The sequence below is a fragment of the Dioscorea cayenensis genome, chromosome 4, assembly GCF_009730915.1.
Source record: "Dioscorea cayenensis subsp. rotundata cultivar TDr96_F1 chromosome 4, TDr96_F1_v2_PseudoChromosome.rev07_lg8_w22 25.fasta, whole genome shotgun sequence".
NCBI classification, from domain to species: domain Eukaryota; kingdom Viridiplantae; phylum Streptophyta; class Magnoliopsida; order Dioscoreales; family Dioscoreaceae; genus Dioscorea; species Dioscorea cayenensis.
In genome coordinates this window covers 14,979,031-14,993,020 of record NC_052474.1, presented here as the reverse complement: position 1 = coordinate 14,993,020, position 13,990 = coordinate 14,979,031, and the positions used below count along the sequence as shown (strand labels likewise).

Here is a 13,990-nt window from a genome sequence, read left to right as displayed (position 1 = left end):
CATGGAGCCAATCCTAGTGACCTGTAGGGGGCGAAAAGGAAGTGAAACAATAAAAGAATGGTTGTTTGAGGTATTCAAAACTCACAGGGGCTGTTTGGGAAGTTTTAAAATTTTTAAGGGGTAAACAGTAATTTTTCTAAAAAATTTATCATATCTACTAGGATATCTTAACTTCATGTCATTTAGTGGACCAGTGGTTTTTTCATAGAAAGTTGTTTTATTGGTTACATAGAATTTACGTCAGACCATTACATTAGGATGAGCAAGTATCATTGTCAAAATTATATAATAGATTTACAGTAGTACATTTGGATGTATGGGACCACCCATATGTTGGCCTTTTCCTTGGTCCCCTGGATGCATGTGATCATGTCTCCAAAAGTTTCTTGTGTTACAAATTTTTCAAATGTTTTGAAAGTGCAAGTTCTTGCATAGTGCCATACTATCAAGAAAATACAGAAATTTATACTTTTATATTTTAGTTTTCAAATTTATAGGGTTTGTGTTGGAACACCATTTCTTTCACAGGACCAATCCTTCTGTCTCTTAGCTGGCTATTTTTATTAAAAAAAATGTAAGCTTAATAATAGTGTTTCAGCTTTGAGCTATTTAGTTAACTTACTCAACAAAGATGCCATCTTGTTTAGTTTTCTATTTTATGATCTCTTAATACTACCTTACCTTTGAGTATACAAACTCTTTATATATATCTCAAAAACCTAAACTCTAAACCCTGAAAAATGAGTTGTGATTATTTTTCAAATCTAAACTGATTTTACAACATAAAAAAATGTAATTAAATTAGCATGACCACCAAGGTAAAATTTAAAACTACATTTAATAACATGCTCATTTATGAATGATCACCGAGGTCTAATAAACATGATGACTTGCTAACAACTATCTGATGAAGAAAATTTGAAGATATAATTAAATTATTGAAACTAAAATTAAAAAAAAATTATTATATGAACACCTCACAATCTTTCTATAGTTTCTCTATTTAACCTCTGATTTTGTTCAAATAAAAAACATAAAAATAAAACGAAACCATGACATATTAATTGGCAAATTAAGAACCCACAAAGAAATACCCTTTAAATGATACAAAAATCCACTAGACATACCTTTTCATGCATGCCAACACATTTGCAACCACAAAATCACAACACCATTCCTTCGAAAGAATAAATCTTAAATTTTAAAATTAAGAAAAATTGGAAAATAGAATACAGAGGATAAAATCACAAGCAGAAATCATCCCTCCCCTATTTGCAAATTGAACACCTCCAAGTGGTCACTTGCTCAGCTCACGAGCTCTTTGTTGGTGTGCTCCGGTGAGTCTCCAGCGGTCACCGAAGGCATCTTCTTAAGACTTTGCTGATGATACACTTGCCTCAATCTCTCTATTTCCTTCTTTAGTGCTTCTTGATGAGCTGCTTTCATCTCACACAATTTCAGCAATATATCCCGTCCTTTTCTTAATTAAAAAATATTCCAAAATTCAATTAATAGTGATGGGGATGTAAGTGCCGCAAATACTGACCGTCCTTGAAAATTTTATCTTGGGCAAGAGCTGCAATCCGCTGTTTCAAATGGCTGTTGCCAACTGTGAGAACTGAACGCTGGTGGTCGAGGAAGGCCACCCGAGGAGACAATGCCGAAACCTCAGTCTTCAAAATAAACATATATAAGTCTCCATTAGTACTGATTTTCTCATAAATTGTAGTATGTCTAATATATATATACATATATGTGTGTGTGTGCGTGCGTGTGATTATAAGAACTACCTGCAATGATGTAACGCTGCGCTCCAGCTCGGAAATGTACTGCAGTTTCCTAACTCGAGATCTTTGTGCCGACTGCCTGTTGGCCAAAATCCTAAAATCCACATTGAGAAAAAAAAATATATACGTGAGTTCTCAAGTACCTAAAAGCTACATTGAGAAAAGATGAAAAATTGATTATTCACCTCTTGACCCTTTTAGGATCGACAATGATTTGATCAGCGGTTGAGGCTGCTGCAGTGTGGGCAGCTTGGTTTGTCTGTGGCTCAGACTTGCACAGGCTTTGCGTCTCCTCCAATTCGTTAACCAATTGCTGCTCGGAAGGGTTCTCCTCGTTAACGCTGTTGTGATCGGAAGGGGTTGACGGAGTGGAGGATGATAATGGAGCAGCAGATGCGCCTGATGACGGTGGCAGGTCGTCAGGGAACATAGAAATGAGCTGATCTTCATCGAGGCGATCGAATTCATGCATTGGTGCTCCACCACCGTTACTACTGATCATTGGCGCTTCAAGAAATGCGACTGAGTCGCTCATGGACCGTCGGTGAGCACCACGTCTGGTTAAAGTGAAATCAAGAAACTCATCAACCCAAGATGGGTGGTTGCCGGATGATGGTGGTGGAGCCGGAGCTGGGGGTAAGAAAGAGGCCATGGAGGGAGCTCGCTGATGGCCGAAGCTAGGCCAGTTGCTGGGTACTTTAGGAGGTAACTGAGCCATGTTGTATATGAGGTTTAATAATATCAGAAGAAGAGATAATAACAATAGTCAATAAGTATTGAGAGGTGAAGAGATGATGAGCAATTAAGTTTGAATGGAAAGGCTACTGTTGTGCTAGTTTCGGATTGTTTTGATAGGGAGGTATAATAGAGGGATAGAGAGGGAGAAAGAGGGGGGATCACATGAGATTGGGATAGGAAGGACAGCTAGGAACAGCTGTTAAAGAGAGAGAGGGAGATTTGAGAGGGAGCGGGGGAGAAACAGAAAGGAGGGAAGTTGGGCTTCAACGGTTTTACAGGAAAGTCGTAGGGGCAGTTTGATTATCTGGCAGGAATCGTCCCCCCACGTGCCGATGTGACTGTGCACTATTTTTTGCTTATGAAATATTTATTTTTTGGTGGGAGAACATAATATTATACACACGCGCTCTGTATTACTAGTACTGATCTTTATAAATAAATAAATAAAATTAATATTTAAGTAAATTTTAGGACAATGATTTTGGAGTAAGTCTTTTTTTTAACAACACAATTGAAAACAATGCTACACAATCAGTAACTTATGGATGGAAATGCGTCAATTTCAAATGGTAATTTATAATTCTTGCCGATCAATATATTTTTTTCTATAAAAATAGATGATTTTCTTAACTTGTGATAAAATGAAATTGAATAAGGGAAAATCAAGCCAATCATTAAAATTTCAGGCTCCACACTCACTTGTCTTGGAATTAATGTCTTTCATCTTTAGAATTAAGTCATTTTATTAATTATTTTTTTATTTATCATTTTATATTATTTAATTAAAAAAATTATTTACACAACCAAGTTTAATTTAAAAAAAAATTTGTGTCTTATTTTCTTTCATATTTTAATAATGTTTTTATATATTCCATGACAGTTTAATTTCATAAGTGTTTTTTCTTAAAAAAAAAAAAAAACTATGCATCGTTGTTTTATGGGTGAGCTTGTTTTAAGCAATGTTGTAAAAACCAGACCAAATTGGCTGGTTCAACCAACTGGAATCGGCCCGTAAATCGGTCTAGTTGGACCGAACAGGGCCTAGTTGGTTTATTTATTTTAAATTTTTAAATTTAAACCTGTTTCAAAAATTAAAAAGCAAGATATTATATACTTGTATTTTTTATTTTTATTCCACATTTTTTTATTGTTGTTTTTTTGTTGTTGTTGTATACTTATTATTTTTATTTAATTATTTATTTTTTTAAATATTTATTATTTGGTTGTAACTTTGTAATATACAATTTTATCCTTTTTGTTAAGTTTTAATTAATTTTTAATTAATTTTTACCTATTTTAAAATTTTTAAAAATTTATTTATATAGAAAAATATTAAATCTAGTTGAACCAGTCGATCCAACAGGCTCAATTAGTTGGACCGTGAACCGGTTGCTTACCCTGGTTGACAACCAGGCCGGCTTTTAAAACATTGGTTTTAACAATTATTTTTGTAAAGTTTTAATGTTATATTTCAAAAGAATTATTTGATTTTGGTAAATATAACTTTTGCAAATAGTAGAATTTTGGATACCCTAATTATTTATGATCTAGAATGAGGAGCAGGGTTAGCTCAAGCTGGACCTAGCAAGGTTTTATTATTTAAAATTTGTGATTATGTAATTAATTGTGATGGGCTGTTAATTTTGTGATTATGATGTTTGTGCAATGTTAAGAAATTGCCATTTACAATGCTGATCTAAATAAAAGGTTATATTGTTTGAAATTTAAATACAAATTAGTGTTTTATCTGACTTTTATTTTATTTTATTTTTAAAGTTTATCTAATTTTTATGATCTCTAACTATATATATACAGTTTTCCTAAAAGCCGATTATATAAATAACTTTATTTAATTACTTTTAATTTAAATTAACTTCTATATAAAAAAAAATTCCTTATCTTCGATGTTTGAATTCGATTCTTATATTATTAAAAAATCATATATTTTTTAGATTTTGTCATACTATTGTACAATACCTAAAATTATTGAAATAAGTTAAAATAAATAGGTCTAGCTTTTAATATTTGAATTTAGTTTAGAATGAACTTTTAACGGAGGTGACTAAAGTTTGAGTTGTTTATGCTAAGTAAAACAAATATTATGTGATTTAAATTATATATCTTTTGTATTTTAACCAATTGATAGTTGTCAATAGTTACTTTAAAAAAGAAAATTAATTAATAATTATGTTTACTTAGCTAAATAAATTATTTTCAAGAACTTTGTCCCCACTTCAAGTTAGTCCATTAATAATGTATGGTTTGATATAATTAATCCGAACAATTAAAACACTGTAAAAATTGCCATCAAGACACTTGTGCTGATCATGTCATCTCTCTCATGAAATTAAATAAACTCCCTCGTGAACAATGAAAAAGTTTTACTCATTATATTTTTATATTTACATCCCTGTCATCAATGTTCATAACTATAATTTTATAATTTTTATTAAAAACTCTTCAAATTATTTAGATTAAATTATTTATATAATACAATATTTTCTAAATGACTTCTAAGCTCATAAATTTTGGAATTTTTCAATTTTGTTTACAACTTTAGCAACAACACTTTATTATATTTACATAACTGACATTTGATTTTTAAATCTAATTTCTTACATTGGAATTCCATTCTATTTTTATTTTAATCATAATATATATATATATATATATATATATATTGTTATAATTAAAACATCAACCGTGATTATGTAAATAATAGTTAAAAATTATTCTTTTTTGAACAATTTTCTCATAGTGACCAAATTTAGATACATTAAAATATATTTTTTTAATCTCATTACATATTTAAATTGGAATTAGTAATTTACATGAAACGCTTTAAAGCATATATATATGAGAAAGGAACACAGTGTATTAATATTTGTCTGATCTAAAGTTAATGCAGCATCCAAAAAGATGAAAGAACATTCTTTTAGGAAAATACCTTGTAAATAGTTCATAAATAATAACTTCACAACAACTTCTTTCTTGGGAATGCATGATTGATAGCATCTTCAAAGCATAAAAGCTATACATGTAGCCATATGTTTAAAGAATAGAAAATGTTGATTTAGCTGATGCTCATGACCCACGTAAAGAAGAAAAATGCAATGGAGGCATACATTAATGAACAATGAAAAAAGGAGAGACAGAAAGAGAGAGAGAGAGAGAAGAGGTTTTGTGGAGGAAGTGTGGCTAGTGTTATGGAGTTGAATCATGCTCTCCCATGTGGTGTGTTGGCAAGCCACAATCTCGTCTTGCTTTGTCTTCAAACCATTTCCTTTTCTCTATCTTTCTCTCTCATCTCATAGTCACATGCAAGACTTGTGGCTTCATTCCCATCCTGCATCTTCTCTCACTTTTGGATCCTATCCTCTCTGTCTTTTTATATATCTATCTTTTTCATTATTATAATTATAATTATAATTATAATTAAACTTTATATCAAGGCGTTTTCTTAGAATTTTCGGATCAGGCTGGCCATATGGGTGCATGATAATTTAAAATATAGACATGTTACAGTACACTGAGGAATAATGTAACTTCAACCACTTAATTAAATGGCACACACCCAAATCTCATGCCACATTGGTTATGGGAATCGAATCCCTGTGGTAAAGGGTGAAAACGCATGGTATATAATTAAAAAAATTTGTGCTTGCCCACGATGAGTTTCACATGAGCAAGGACGGTCATTGCCCAATAGTCTTGTGAAGCAATTTGGGTTGCCTACTTTCAAATAAAATAAATTGATGCTTGTTAAAATTCAATTCTCTTGGTTACATCGGATAATGCTTTAAATAATCAAGAATAATTTTCTATCCATCAAAGTTTTTATATTCTTGGTTTATAACTTAGTTTGTTTTATTAAAAATAATTAAATATAACAGTGTTCATGCTTCAGGACTCTTAATTTGTTGGAGGGATAGATAAGCGTTTCTAGGTAAATTGGTGAAAGGTGACTCCAGAGTAGCAAAGTTAGATAAGCATTTCTAGGTAAATTGGTGAAAGATGACGCCAGAGTAGCAAAGTTATCCCCACTTTTTTGTGGTTATCTTAGGACTAATTGAAATCTATTTGCTTTTTGGAATGCTGACAAGACATTAATGTGTAGAGGGAAGTATGGGACTTAGTAAGTTACTCTCAAAGCAGTCCTGCGAACTTTGTTTTTTTAAAAAAGAACCTCAAGGGCTAATATATTAATAACCAGCAAGAAAGAAATACAGAGCACAAAGGAGGATTACAAAATTAAAAAACCGGTACAACAAAACAAGAAGTCAGAATCCAACTAGAAGAGGAACCCATCCGCAATGAAGACATTCATGATCCAGCAAGGAAGATCGCGGCCGAAAAGAGAAAGATTTAACGTGGAGAAGTTGAGACCGAATGAGGCTAAGTGAACAGCAGGCGTCATCCATTGCCGAGGTATGCAGTGAATGCGAGGGGAGTCGTGGACGTTCAAAAGGTTTCTAATGGCATCAAGTTGCGAGCGGAATCGCCAAGTGATGACCGACTCAAGAGTAAAGATAGTGGAGGCGATTGTGGGAGACTGAACAAATATATGCTTGATGTGAAATCCATGATCGAGAGCTGAATGCAGAGCAGCAGTGATGGCGGAGAGATCCTCCAGAGATGAATCATTCACCGTGAAAGAGTAACAGCCTGCAGATTGAACAACGTAGTTAGTATTGGTGATAAAGAAACCAACAGAACATACCTCAGAGGCTTGCTGAACACAAGAGCAAATGAACAAAATGAAGTCATCAGACATTGGGATATTGTTCAGAATGAGCTTCTGTCCGAGCAGGCTTCCACTGCAATCAACGTACTCCTGCATATGTGCAATCGCTCTACAAACAACAGTGGGGACATTAAAATGAGCATTGCGGAAGATAACATCGCAACGGGATTTCCAAATCATCCAAGCGGTTGCAGAGATAACAGAAATAATGTGAGTTGAGAAACCTCCCTCAGTAAGCCAGAGACCAGAACCAAAACCAAGCGGGAAATGAATGTAAGTGTTTGTTTTCAGACTGAGGTATGACCAGACCTGCTTGGCTTTGGGACAATGGCAAAATAAGTGATCGATAGTTTCAGAGGAGAGACCGCACAGCTGGCAAGGGATGTCAGGGCCAAGATTCAAATAAGATAGAAAGTTAGTAGAAGACAATCAGCCATGAAAGAGTGTCCAGATAAAATGTTTGGTTATGGGTGCGATATATAGTTCCCAGATTAATCTCCAGTCGTGCCAAGGATCCACCTGATGCACTCTGTGATTAAGATATGTATAGACAGATGAAGAAATTTTGTGTTGTTTAGTTGGGGGAGACCATGCCTAATGATTAAGAGAAACAGAATCAATAGAGACAGAGCTCAAACATTGCAAATTCAAATTAGGACCAAACACATGGTGCAACGCGGCCTCACACCAACATTCCTCAATGCTAACATCATAAATAGTAATATTGGAATCGAGCAAGCTCATGTTAAAAAAAGTCGGTTTGACAGCAATCGGAGTGTCGAAAATCCAAGGGTCCCAGAAAAATGAGGTGAGAGAGGGATTAATCGAAGTAATGCGACAACAGGATTTGATGTGAACAACAGCGTTAAAAAGACTTCAAAAAAACCACGAACACTTCGCGGGAGCAGAGTTGCTCCAAAAGTTCACATGACCATATTTGAACCTAGCAATGTCAACCCAAATCTTATCCTCCATATTTAAATAGCCGAAAACATGTTTGGCCAAAAGAGAAAATTTGACAAGAGAAAGGTTGCAGATCCCTAAACCCCCCTTAGGCTTACCTTCACACATGATATTCCAATTCACATTGTGGATGCCCGTTCCATTGCAATTCCTGCTCCAATAGAACTTCCTAACAGCTTTGGTAATCTCAGAGATGACCCCCTCAGGAATAGAATATACATAAAGGAAGTAAATGGGAATGGAAAGCAGAGAGGAGTTAATTAAGGTGGCTTTCGCAGCAAAGGAAAGGTTAAAATTACTCCAACGATTGCATTGATGTCGGATTTTGTCAACCAAGGGATTAAAAATGGAAGCGGCAAGACGTTTGGGTGAAATGATAATCCCAAGGTATTTAAAAGGGAAGGAAGCTTGAGATAGGTTTAAGATGGAACAGATGCGAGAAGACACATGTTTGTTACACCAGGAAGGAAAAAAGATTTGGGACTTGGAAAAATTAGCACGTTGACCGGAAAAAGAGCCGTAAATGTTAAGACACAAATTGATACTCCTGGCGACGCGCCTAGAGGGTTGGGTAACAACAATTAGATCGTCGGCGTACATAAGATGGTTGAAATTAGAATGAAGATTATGACAAAAACCAGGAATAGAAGCATTAGAAAGACTGGAATTGAACAAAGAGGTAAGAACCTGAGAAACCATAAAAATAAATAAGAGGAAATAGGATCTCCTTGACGAACTCCTCTGGACGAGGAGAACCAAGGGGAAGAGCGACCATTGATAAGAAGAGAGAAAGAACATGAATGTAAACAAGTAGAGATCTAGGAAATCTAAAGCGCTGGGAAGTTCATACGGACCAGAACAACAAGAATTACACTCCAATTAACAGTGTCGTACATTTTTTCAATATCAAGTTTGATAATCATCCTAGGGGTTGTTTTAGAATCAGTTTCCAAAGAATGAACGATCTCTTGAACAACAATAATGTTATCGAACGAGCACCGGCCAGAAACGAATCCAGCTTGCTCTCGACCAATCAAAATAGGGAGAACAAGCTTCAAACGATTAGCCAAGAGCTTAGAGATAATCTTAAAATTCACGTTACAAAGAGAAATGGGTCGAAAATCCGAAACCGATTTGGGTCTATCCTTCTTGGGTATAAGAGTAATAAATGTTTTGCCCCACGAAGATGGAAGAACCGCATTATCGAAGAAAAAATGAATACCCGAAAACAAATGATCACCGATAACATGCCAAAATTTTTTGTAAAATTCCATGCTAAAACCGTCGGGGCCAGGAGACTTACCAGTAGGAAGATCCAAAATAGTTTGAAAGACTTCCTCCTTAGTAACCTCCCGAGTGAGGGAAACAACATCAAGATCGGAGATACAAGGGAGAGAACTAGGAAAATCATCAAAAAAATTGCCAGAATCGGTTGACGGGGTACACCAGAGATTTTGATAGAAATCAAGGAAAGCGTTCATAATGCTGGACTGGTCCTGACAACGATTGCCGAAAGCATCCTCAACCTGAGAAATGGAATTATTATGAGCATGAATTTTAGTTATAGCATGGAAATAGCTAGTGTTCTTAGCACCATCCTTGAGCCACGACAAGTGAGCACGCTGAGCCCAAATGTTACAATTCTAACGCTGCAAGACCAATAGGTTAGAATATGATTCCATGAGGAGATTTTGGGAGACGAGATTAAAATCGGAGTGTTCAAGGATACTAATATCAGCTTCCAAGTTCGACAAATCAGTCTCGATCTTATTAATACCGCTTCTACGCCACCTACAAAGATTATGACGGGCACAGGAGAGCAGGTGAGTAAAGGCATGCATGGGGTTGCCGTGAGTAGGCTTACTCCAAGCCTCACGAACAGCGTCATGTCAACCTAAAAAATCAAACCAGACATTATTAAACCAGAATATGTTATTGAAGGAAGGATGAGAAGGAGAGGAGTTAATAAAAAGAGGAGAATGATCCGACAAGACACGAGGGAGATGCTTGAGTGAGTTGATCTAGAATAAATCAGCCCAAGCGAGGTTGATTAATCCCCTATCTAGTCTGGCCCAGCGACGAGCAAGCCCCAGCTAGTTGTTGCACCAGGTAAAAAGAGGGCCAGAATAATTGAGATCAAACAAATTGTTATTCTCCACGAAATCGCCAAAGGACCGGGATTTTCTTTGGTAATGAAAAAAGGAACCCCCCATATGCTCATCCCTGTAAAGAATGGAGTTGAAGTCTCCCACGACAAGCCAAGGGACCTACAAAGAAGAAAGTTTAGAGAGCTCTTGCCACAAGAAACATTGGCTTCTAAAGCGAGAAGAGTTATATATAACAGAAATAATAAAAGAATTTAAGTTATTATGAGAAACAATGATATGGAGAGCCCTCCGAGAAGCAGCTATGAGAGTGACAACGCCGATGGATTTAGACCACATCACAATGATGCCGCCAGAAAAACCATCAGAGAGGATCGCAGCCCAATCCCAACTTCGGGGGACTTCCTGCAAAAACGCTAAACTCTCTTAGAATTCGTTCTAGTTTCAACAAGACAAACAATATTAGGCTTATGCATTTTAATAAGACAAAAAATGCGAGAAGAGGTATCTCCAGCAGAGACCCCCCTACAGTTCCAGCAGATTATTTTAACTGAACTCATAAAAAACCAAAATAGAAAGTAAACAAAGAAGCACTTCCAAAAAGAGGATACACTAGAGACGCCTAAGAACAAGGCTCTCCTGGTCCCAGTTTCCCCTTCTTTGGAGAGGTGCTAAGAATACTTGATCCTTTTTGAACAAGAGCGTCACGATGGGCCTTTGACTGGTACTGATAGAGGGTCATGTCATCATCAGGGCATTCATCCGAAGGGGCCTCCTCAGACATATCTTCATCCTCGTCCTCACCCGAGGACTCGTCATCTTGAGAATCGTCTTCATCAATTTCCTCCTCGTCGAGAGCGTTAGAGACTTTGTCAACAAGAGTGGAATGTGGATTGTTGTTTAAACAAGATAAAACGTCTAAAGATGGCTGTAACGAAGATCGAAGCATAGGGGGTGGAGAGCCAGTACGGTGAGATCCACCACCCCTCTCTTTGCATGGGGATATGGGCAGAGGAGACTCAAGATGGGATGGGGCGGGTGTCAGAGCGCACAATGGGGGCTCTCCACTACCTTAGAACTCACAAGCGTAGGGTGTGACTTCGGGAAGCGTAGGGGCAACGGGCGGGCAAGTAGAGAGGCATTGATTAGGTGACTGTTCGGCGACAACGCCAGCGGTGGACGTGACAGGAGAAGAGATGGGCCGCCCACTAAGAGTTTCTCTCCTCCCACAACGTAAGCTACGCATGTAAAAGCCTCAGGACAAGGTGACATTGGAATTCGGCTCGGCTGCAGCGCTGCGAGACACGTGAGAGGCACGCGTGCCTCCTCCACGTCCCCGGGTGCTACCCCGCCGGTGAGAGACCAGAAGCCAAGGTCCGTAATCAGAATCAGAAGGATTTTGCGAGTTTTTCTCCAGACTTTCCAACGAGGAACGGTCCGGAGGGGAATCATCATCATCCATGCGTTGATCCTGATCAGCCGATACCTGGTTAGGACCAAACCCAGTCGACCGTAGAGAGTATGGCGGTTTGATTCTAACGGCACCAGACTTTCCAGAACGAGGGCAAGAATTACTACCATGCCCGACCATCCCACACGAGTAACAGAACATCGGCAGGCGTTCATATTAAACAACGACGAACACCCTGTGTACGTCGTCACCAATCCAGAAGCCACGACATAGAGGTTTGGCAAGATCAATCTTTACACAAATACGAGTGTATTTGGACCTACTAAGAGAAGTAGTGAAGTCGTCAACCTTGAGTAGGATACCGAACTGTCTAGCGATGGTCTCCAACGTTTTACCACCCCAGAACTCGACAAGAAGGTTGTGAAGTTGCAACTAGATGGCTGCAGTACTGAGTTTGGCAAATGTTGGCTCGAAAAAGGGTTTCCATGGTGACAGCTGAAGTATAATGCCGTTTACGGACCTAGGCCCGTCAAGAAGGATACATTCCATGACGTTCTGAGAAGAGCACCTGATAAGAAGGAACCCATTTGGAAGATCAGAGATTGTAACTTCACCAAAGGCACTCCATTTGGTGAGCAGGTCTGATTTCACTTCATTGAAGGGAGGAGGTTTGCCGAAGAGTTTCCCGTAGAGAGCGTGCTGAAACTTCATCATGGCACGGGTCAAGGCATCACCATCAATACGAATAAAATCGGACGTGTTCTCTTTGAGCTTGTTAAGAATGTTGACATTATGGAGGAAAGAGTTATCAGTCGATTGCCGTAAGGAGAAAGCTATCTGCGCCCAAGACTTGGGCTGCGCAGAGGGAGGAGAAGGGGCTGGGGGCCGGTCCTCGCTTGCCATAGCAAGAGGGGCACGACAGAGAAAAGGGCAAAGGATCAAGGCAGAGGTTCAAGGCAAAAGTTCAAGGCAAAGGTTCAAGGCAGAGGTTCTTGGCAGCCTGCGAACTTTGTTTGACACATACTAGCTATTGATAACTCCATGTTTTGGCAAAAAGGATTTGGGTTGGAAAGTTGGAGGCAAAATTTGAAAATGACCCTCCAATGTGTGTGAAAATCATGAAAAGATTTTTACATTATAGGTCTACCTTATAAACTTACAAGAAGTGTTTCATTCATGGGGATTTGATTGTAAATAATTTGATCTCCAAAATGTTAAAATTGTTATGGCTCTTTTGTTGAACAAGATAGAATATGAACGGAAAGGTTTTGAGGACTGAATAGAAGACTGAAAGGATATGGGCATAATAAGCTTATATCATAGCACATGTTTAATGTGCACCAGAAAAGCCATTGGATAGCATTTTGGTATTTTATTTTATATTTGAAGTGGACCGAATAATGACAGTATATGATATGAATTATATGTAAATAGATAAAGTTACCCTTTATAATAACCCAGAATCAAACAAATAGATCGCATCAAAATCAATTAGATAAAAACAAGAAAAATCATCTTACTAAATAAATTAAAAATAAGACATGATCAAAGAAGTGATTTAAATGAAAACCAACCTGTTTGAGCACAAGATCAATGGAGAAACTCTTTAACGGCTTCGGATGCGAGAAGACCTACATAAAAAAGTGAAATTTGTGTCACAAGCTTCTTGTCCCAAGCCTCGGGTTCGAAGATCCGAATACAATGAAACCCAAGGTGAAGGAAAGAAACCAAATAAAAGTGTAAAAAAGTAAATTTAATTTTTTATCCTATCATATTCTTTTTTATCTTGACTCTACCCATAAGATTAGTTATCATGTGGCTGGTAGGTTAAAGGGGGTCAATATGATAAGACCATCATATCCTACTGGCTCATTAAACAAAAGATAATGGTATGATATAATAGTTTATCCTATCTTATCGTCCTTATCATGTCCACCAAACAGACCCTTAGTTTGATTTGTGAATAATGCATTTTCAAGATTGATAGATATTTTACTTTGACATGTTTGATATAAAAGAATTTGGATAAGAATATAATTATTTTATAAAAATAAATTCTTAAATTAGATTTTTTATTAATAATATATTTACTACAAAATATTAAATCTTACCATTTAAAAAGAACATATTAAAAAAATTTCTTTAATTTTTCTTTATAATTGTAAATATGTGTATAAATTAAAAATATGTCAAAATATTCTTAATCAAAATAGAGGAAACTATAAATAAAATTTATATTTTA

The 13,990-nt window shown here is 36.7% G+C and overlaps 1 protein-coding gene across 1 annotated transcript; it reads right to left on the bottom strand.

Annotated features, from left to right (window-relative positions):
- Window positions 1-1,072: 1,072 nt before the first annotated feature.
- Window positions 1,073-2,754, bottom strand: LOC120258237 (basic leucine zipper 61-like). The gene is made up of 4 exons (XM_039265594.1): window positions 1,973-2,754; window positions 1,791-1,881; window positions 1,547-1,673; window positions 1,073-1,436 (listed from the first exon to the last, which is right to left on the bottom strand). Exons 1-4 carry the CDS (start codon window positions 2,503-2,505, stop codon window positions 1,306-1,308), a joined length of 882 nt encoding a protein of 293 aa, XP_039121528.1. The 5' UTR covers window positions 2,506-2,754; the 3' UTR covers window positions 1,073-1,305.
- Window positions 2,755-13,990: the final 11,236 nt, after the last annotated feature.

Coding starts and splice junctions, on each gene's coding strand:
- LOC120258237 (XM_039265594.1), bottom strand. CDS start 2,505: ATGGCTCAGTTACCTCCTAAAGTACCCAGCAACTGGCCTAGCTTCGGC. Junction 1,882..1,972: donor GATCCTAAAAGGGTCAAGAG/GTGAATAATCAA, acceptor TGTGGATTTTAG/GATTTTGGCCAACAGGCAGT. Junction 1,674..1,790: donor GCAGCGTTACATCATTGCAG/GTAGTTCTTATA, acceptor TTTATTTTGAAG/ACTGAGGTTTCGGCATTGTC.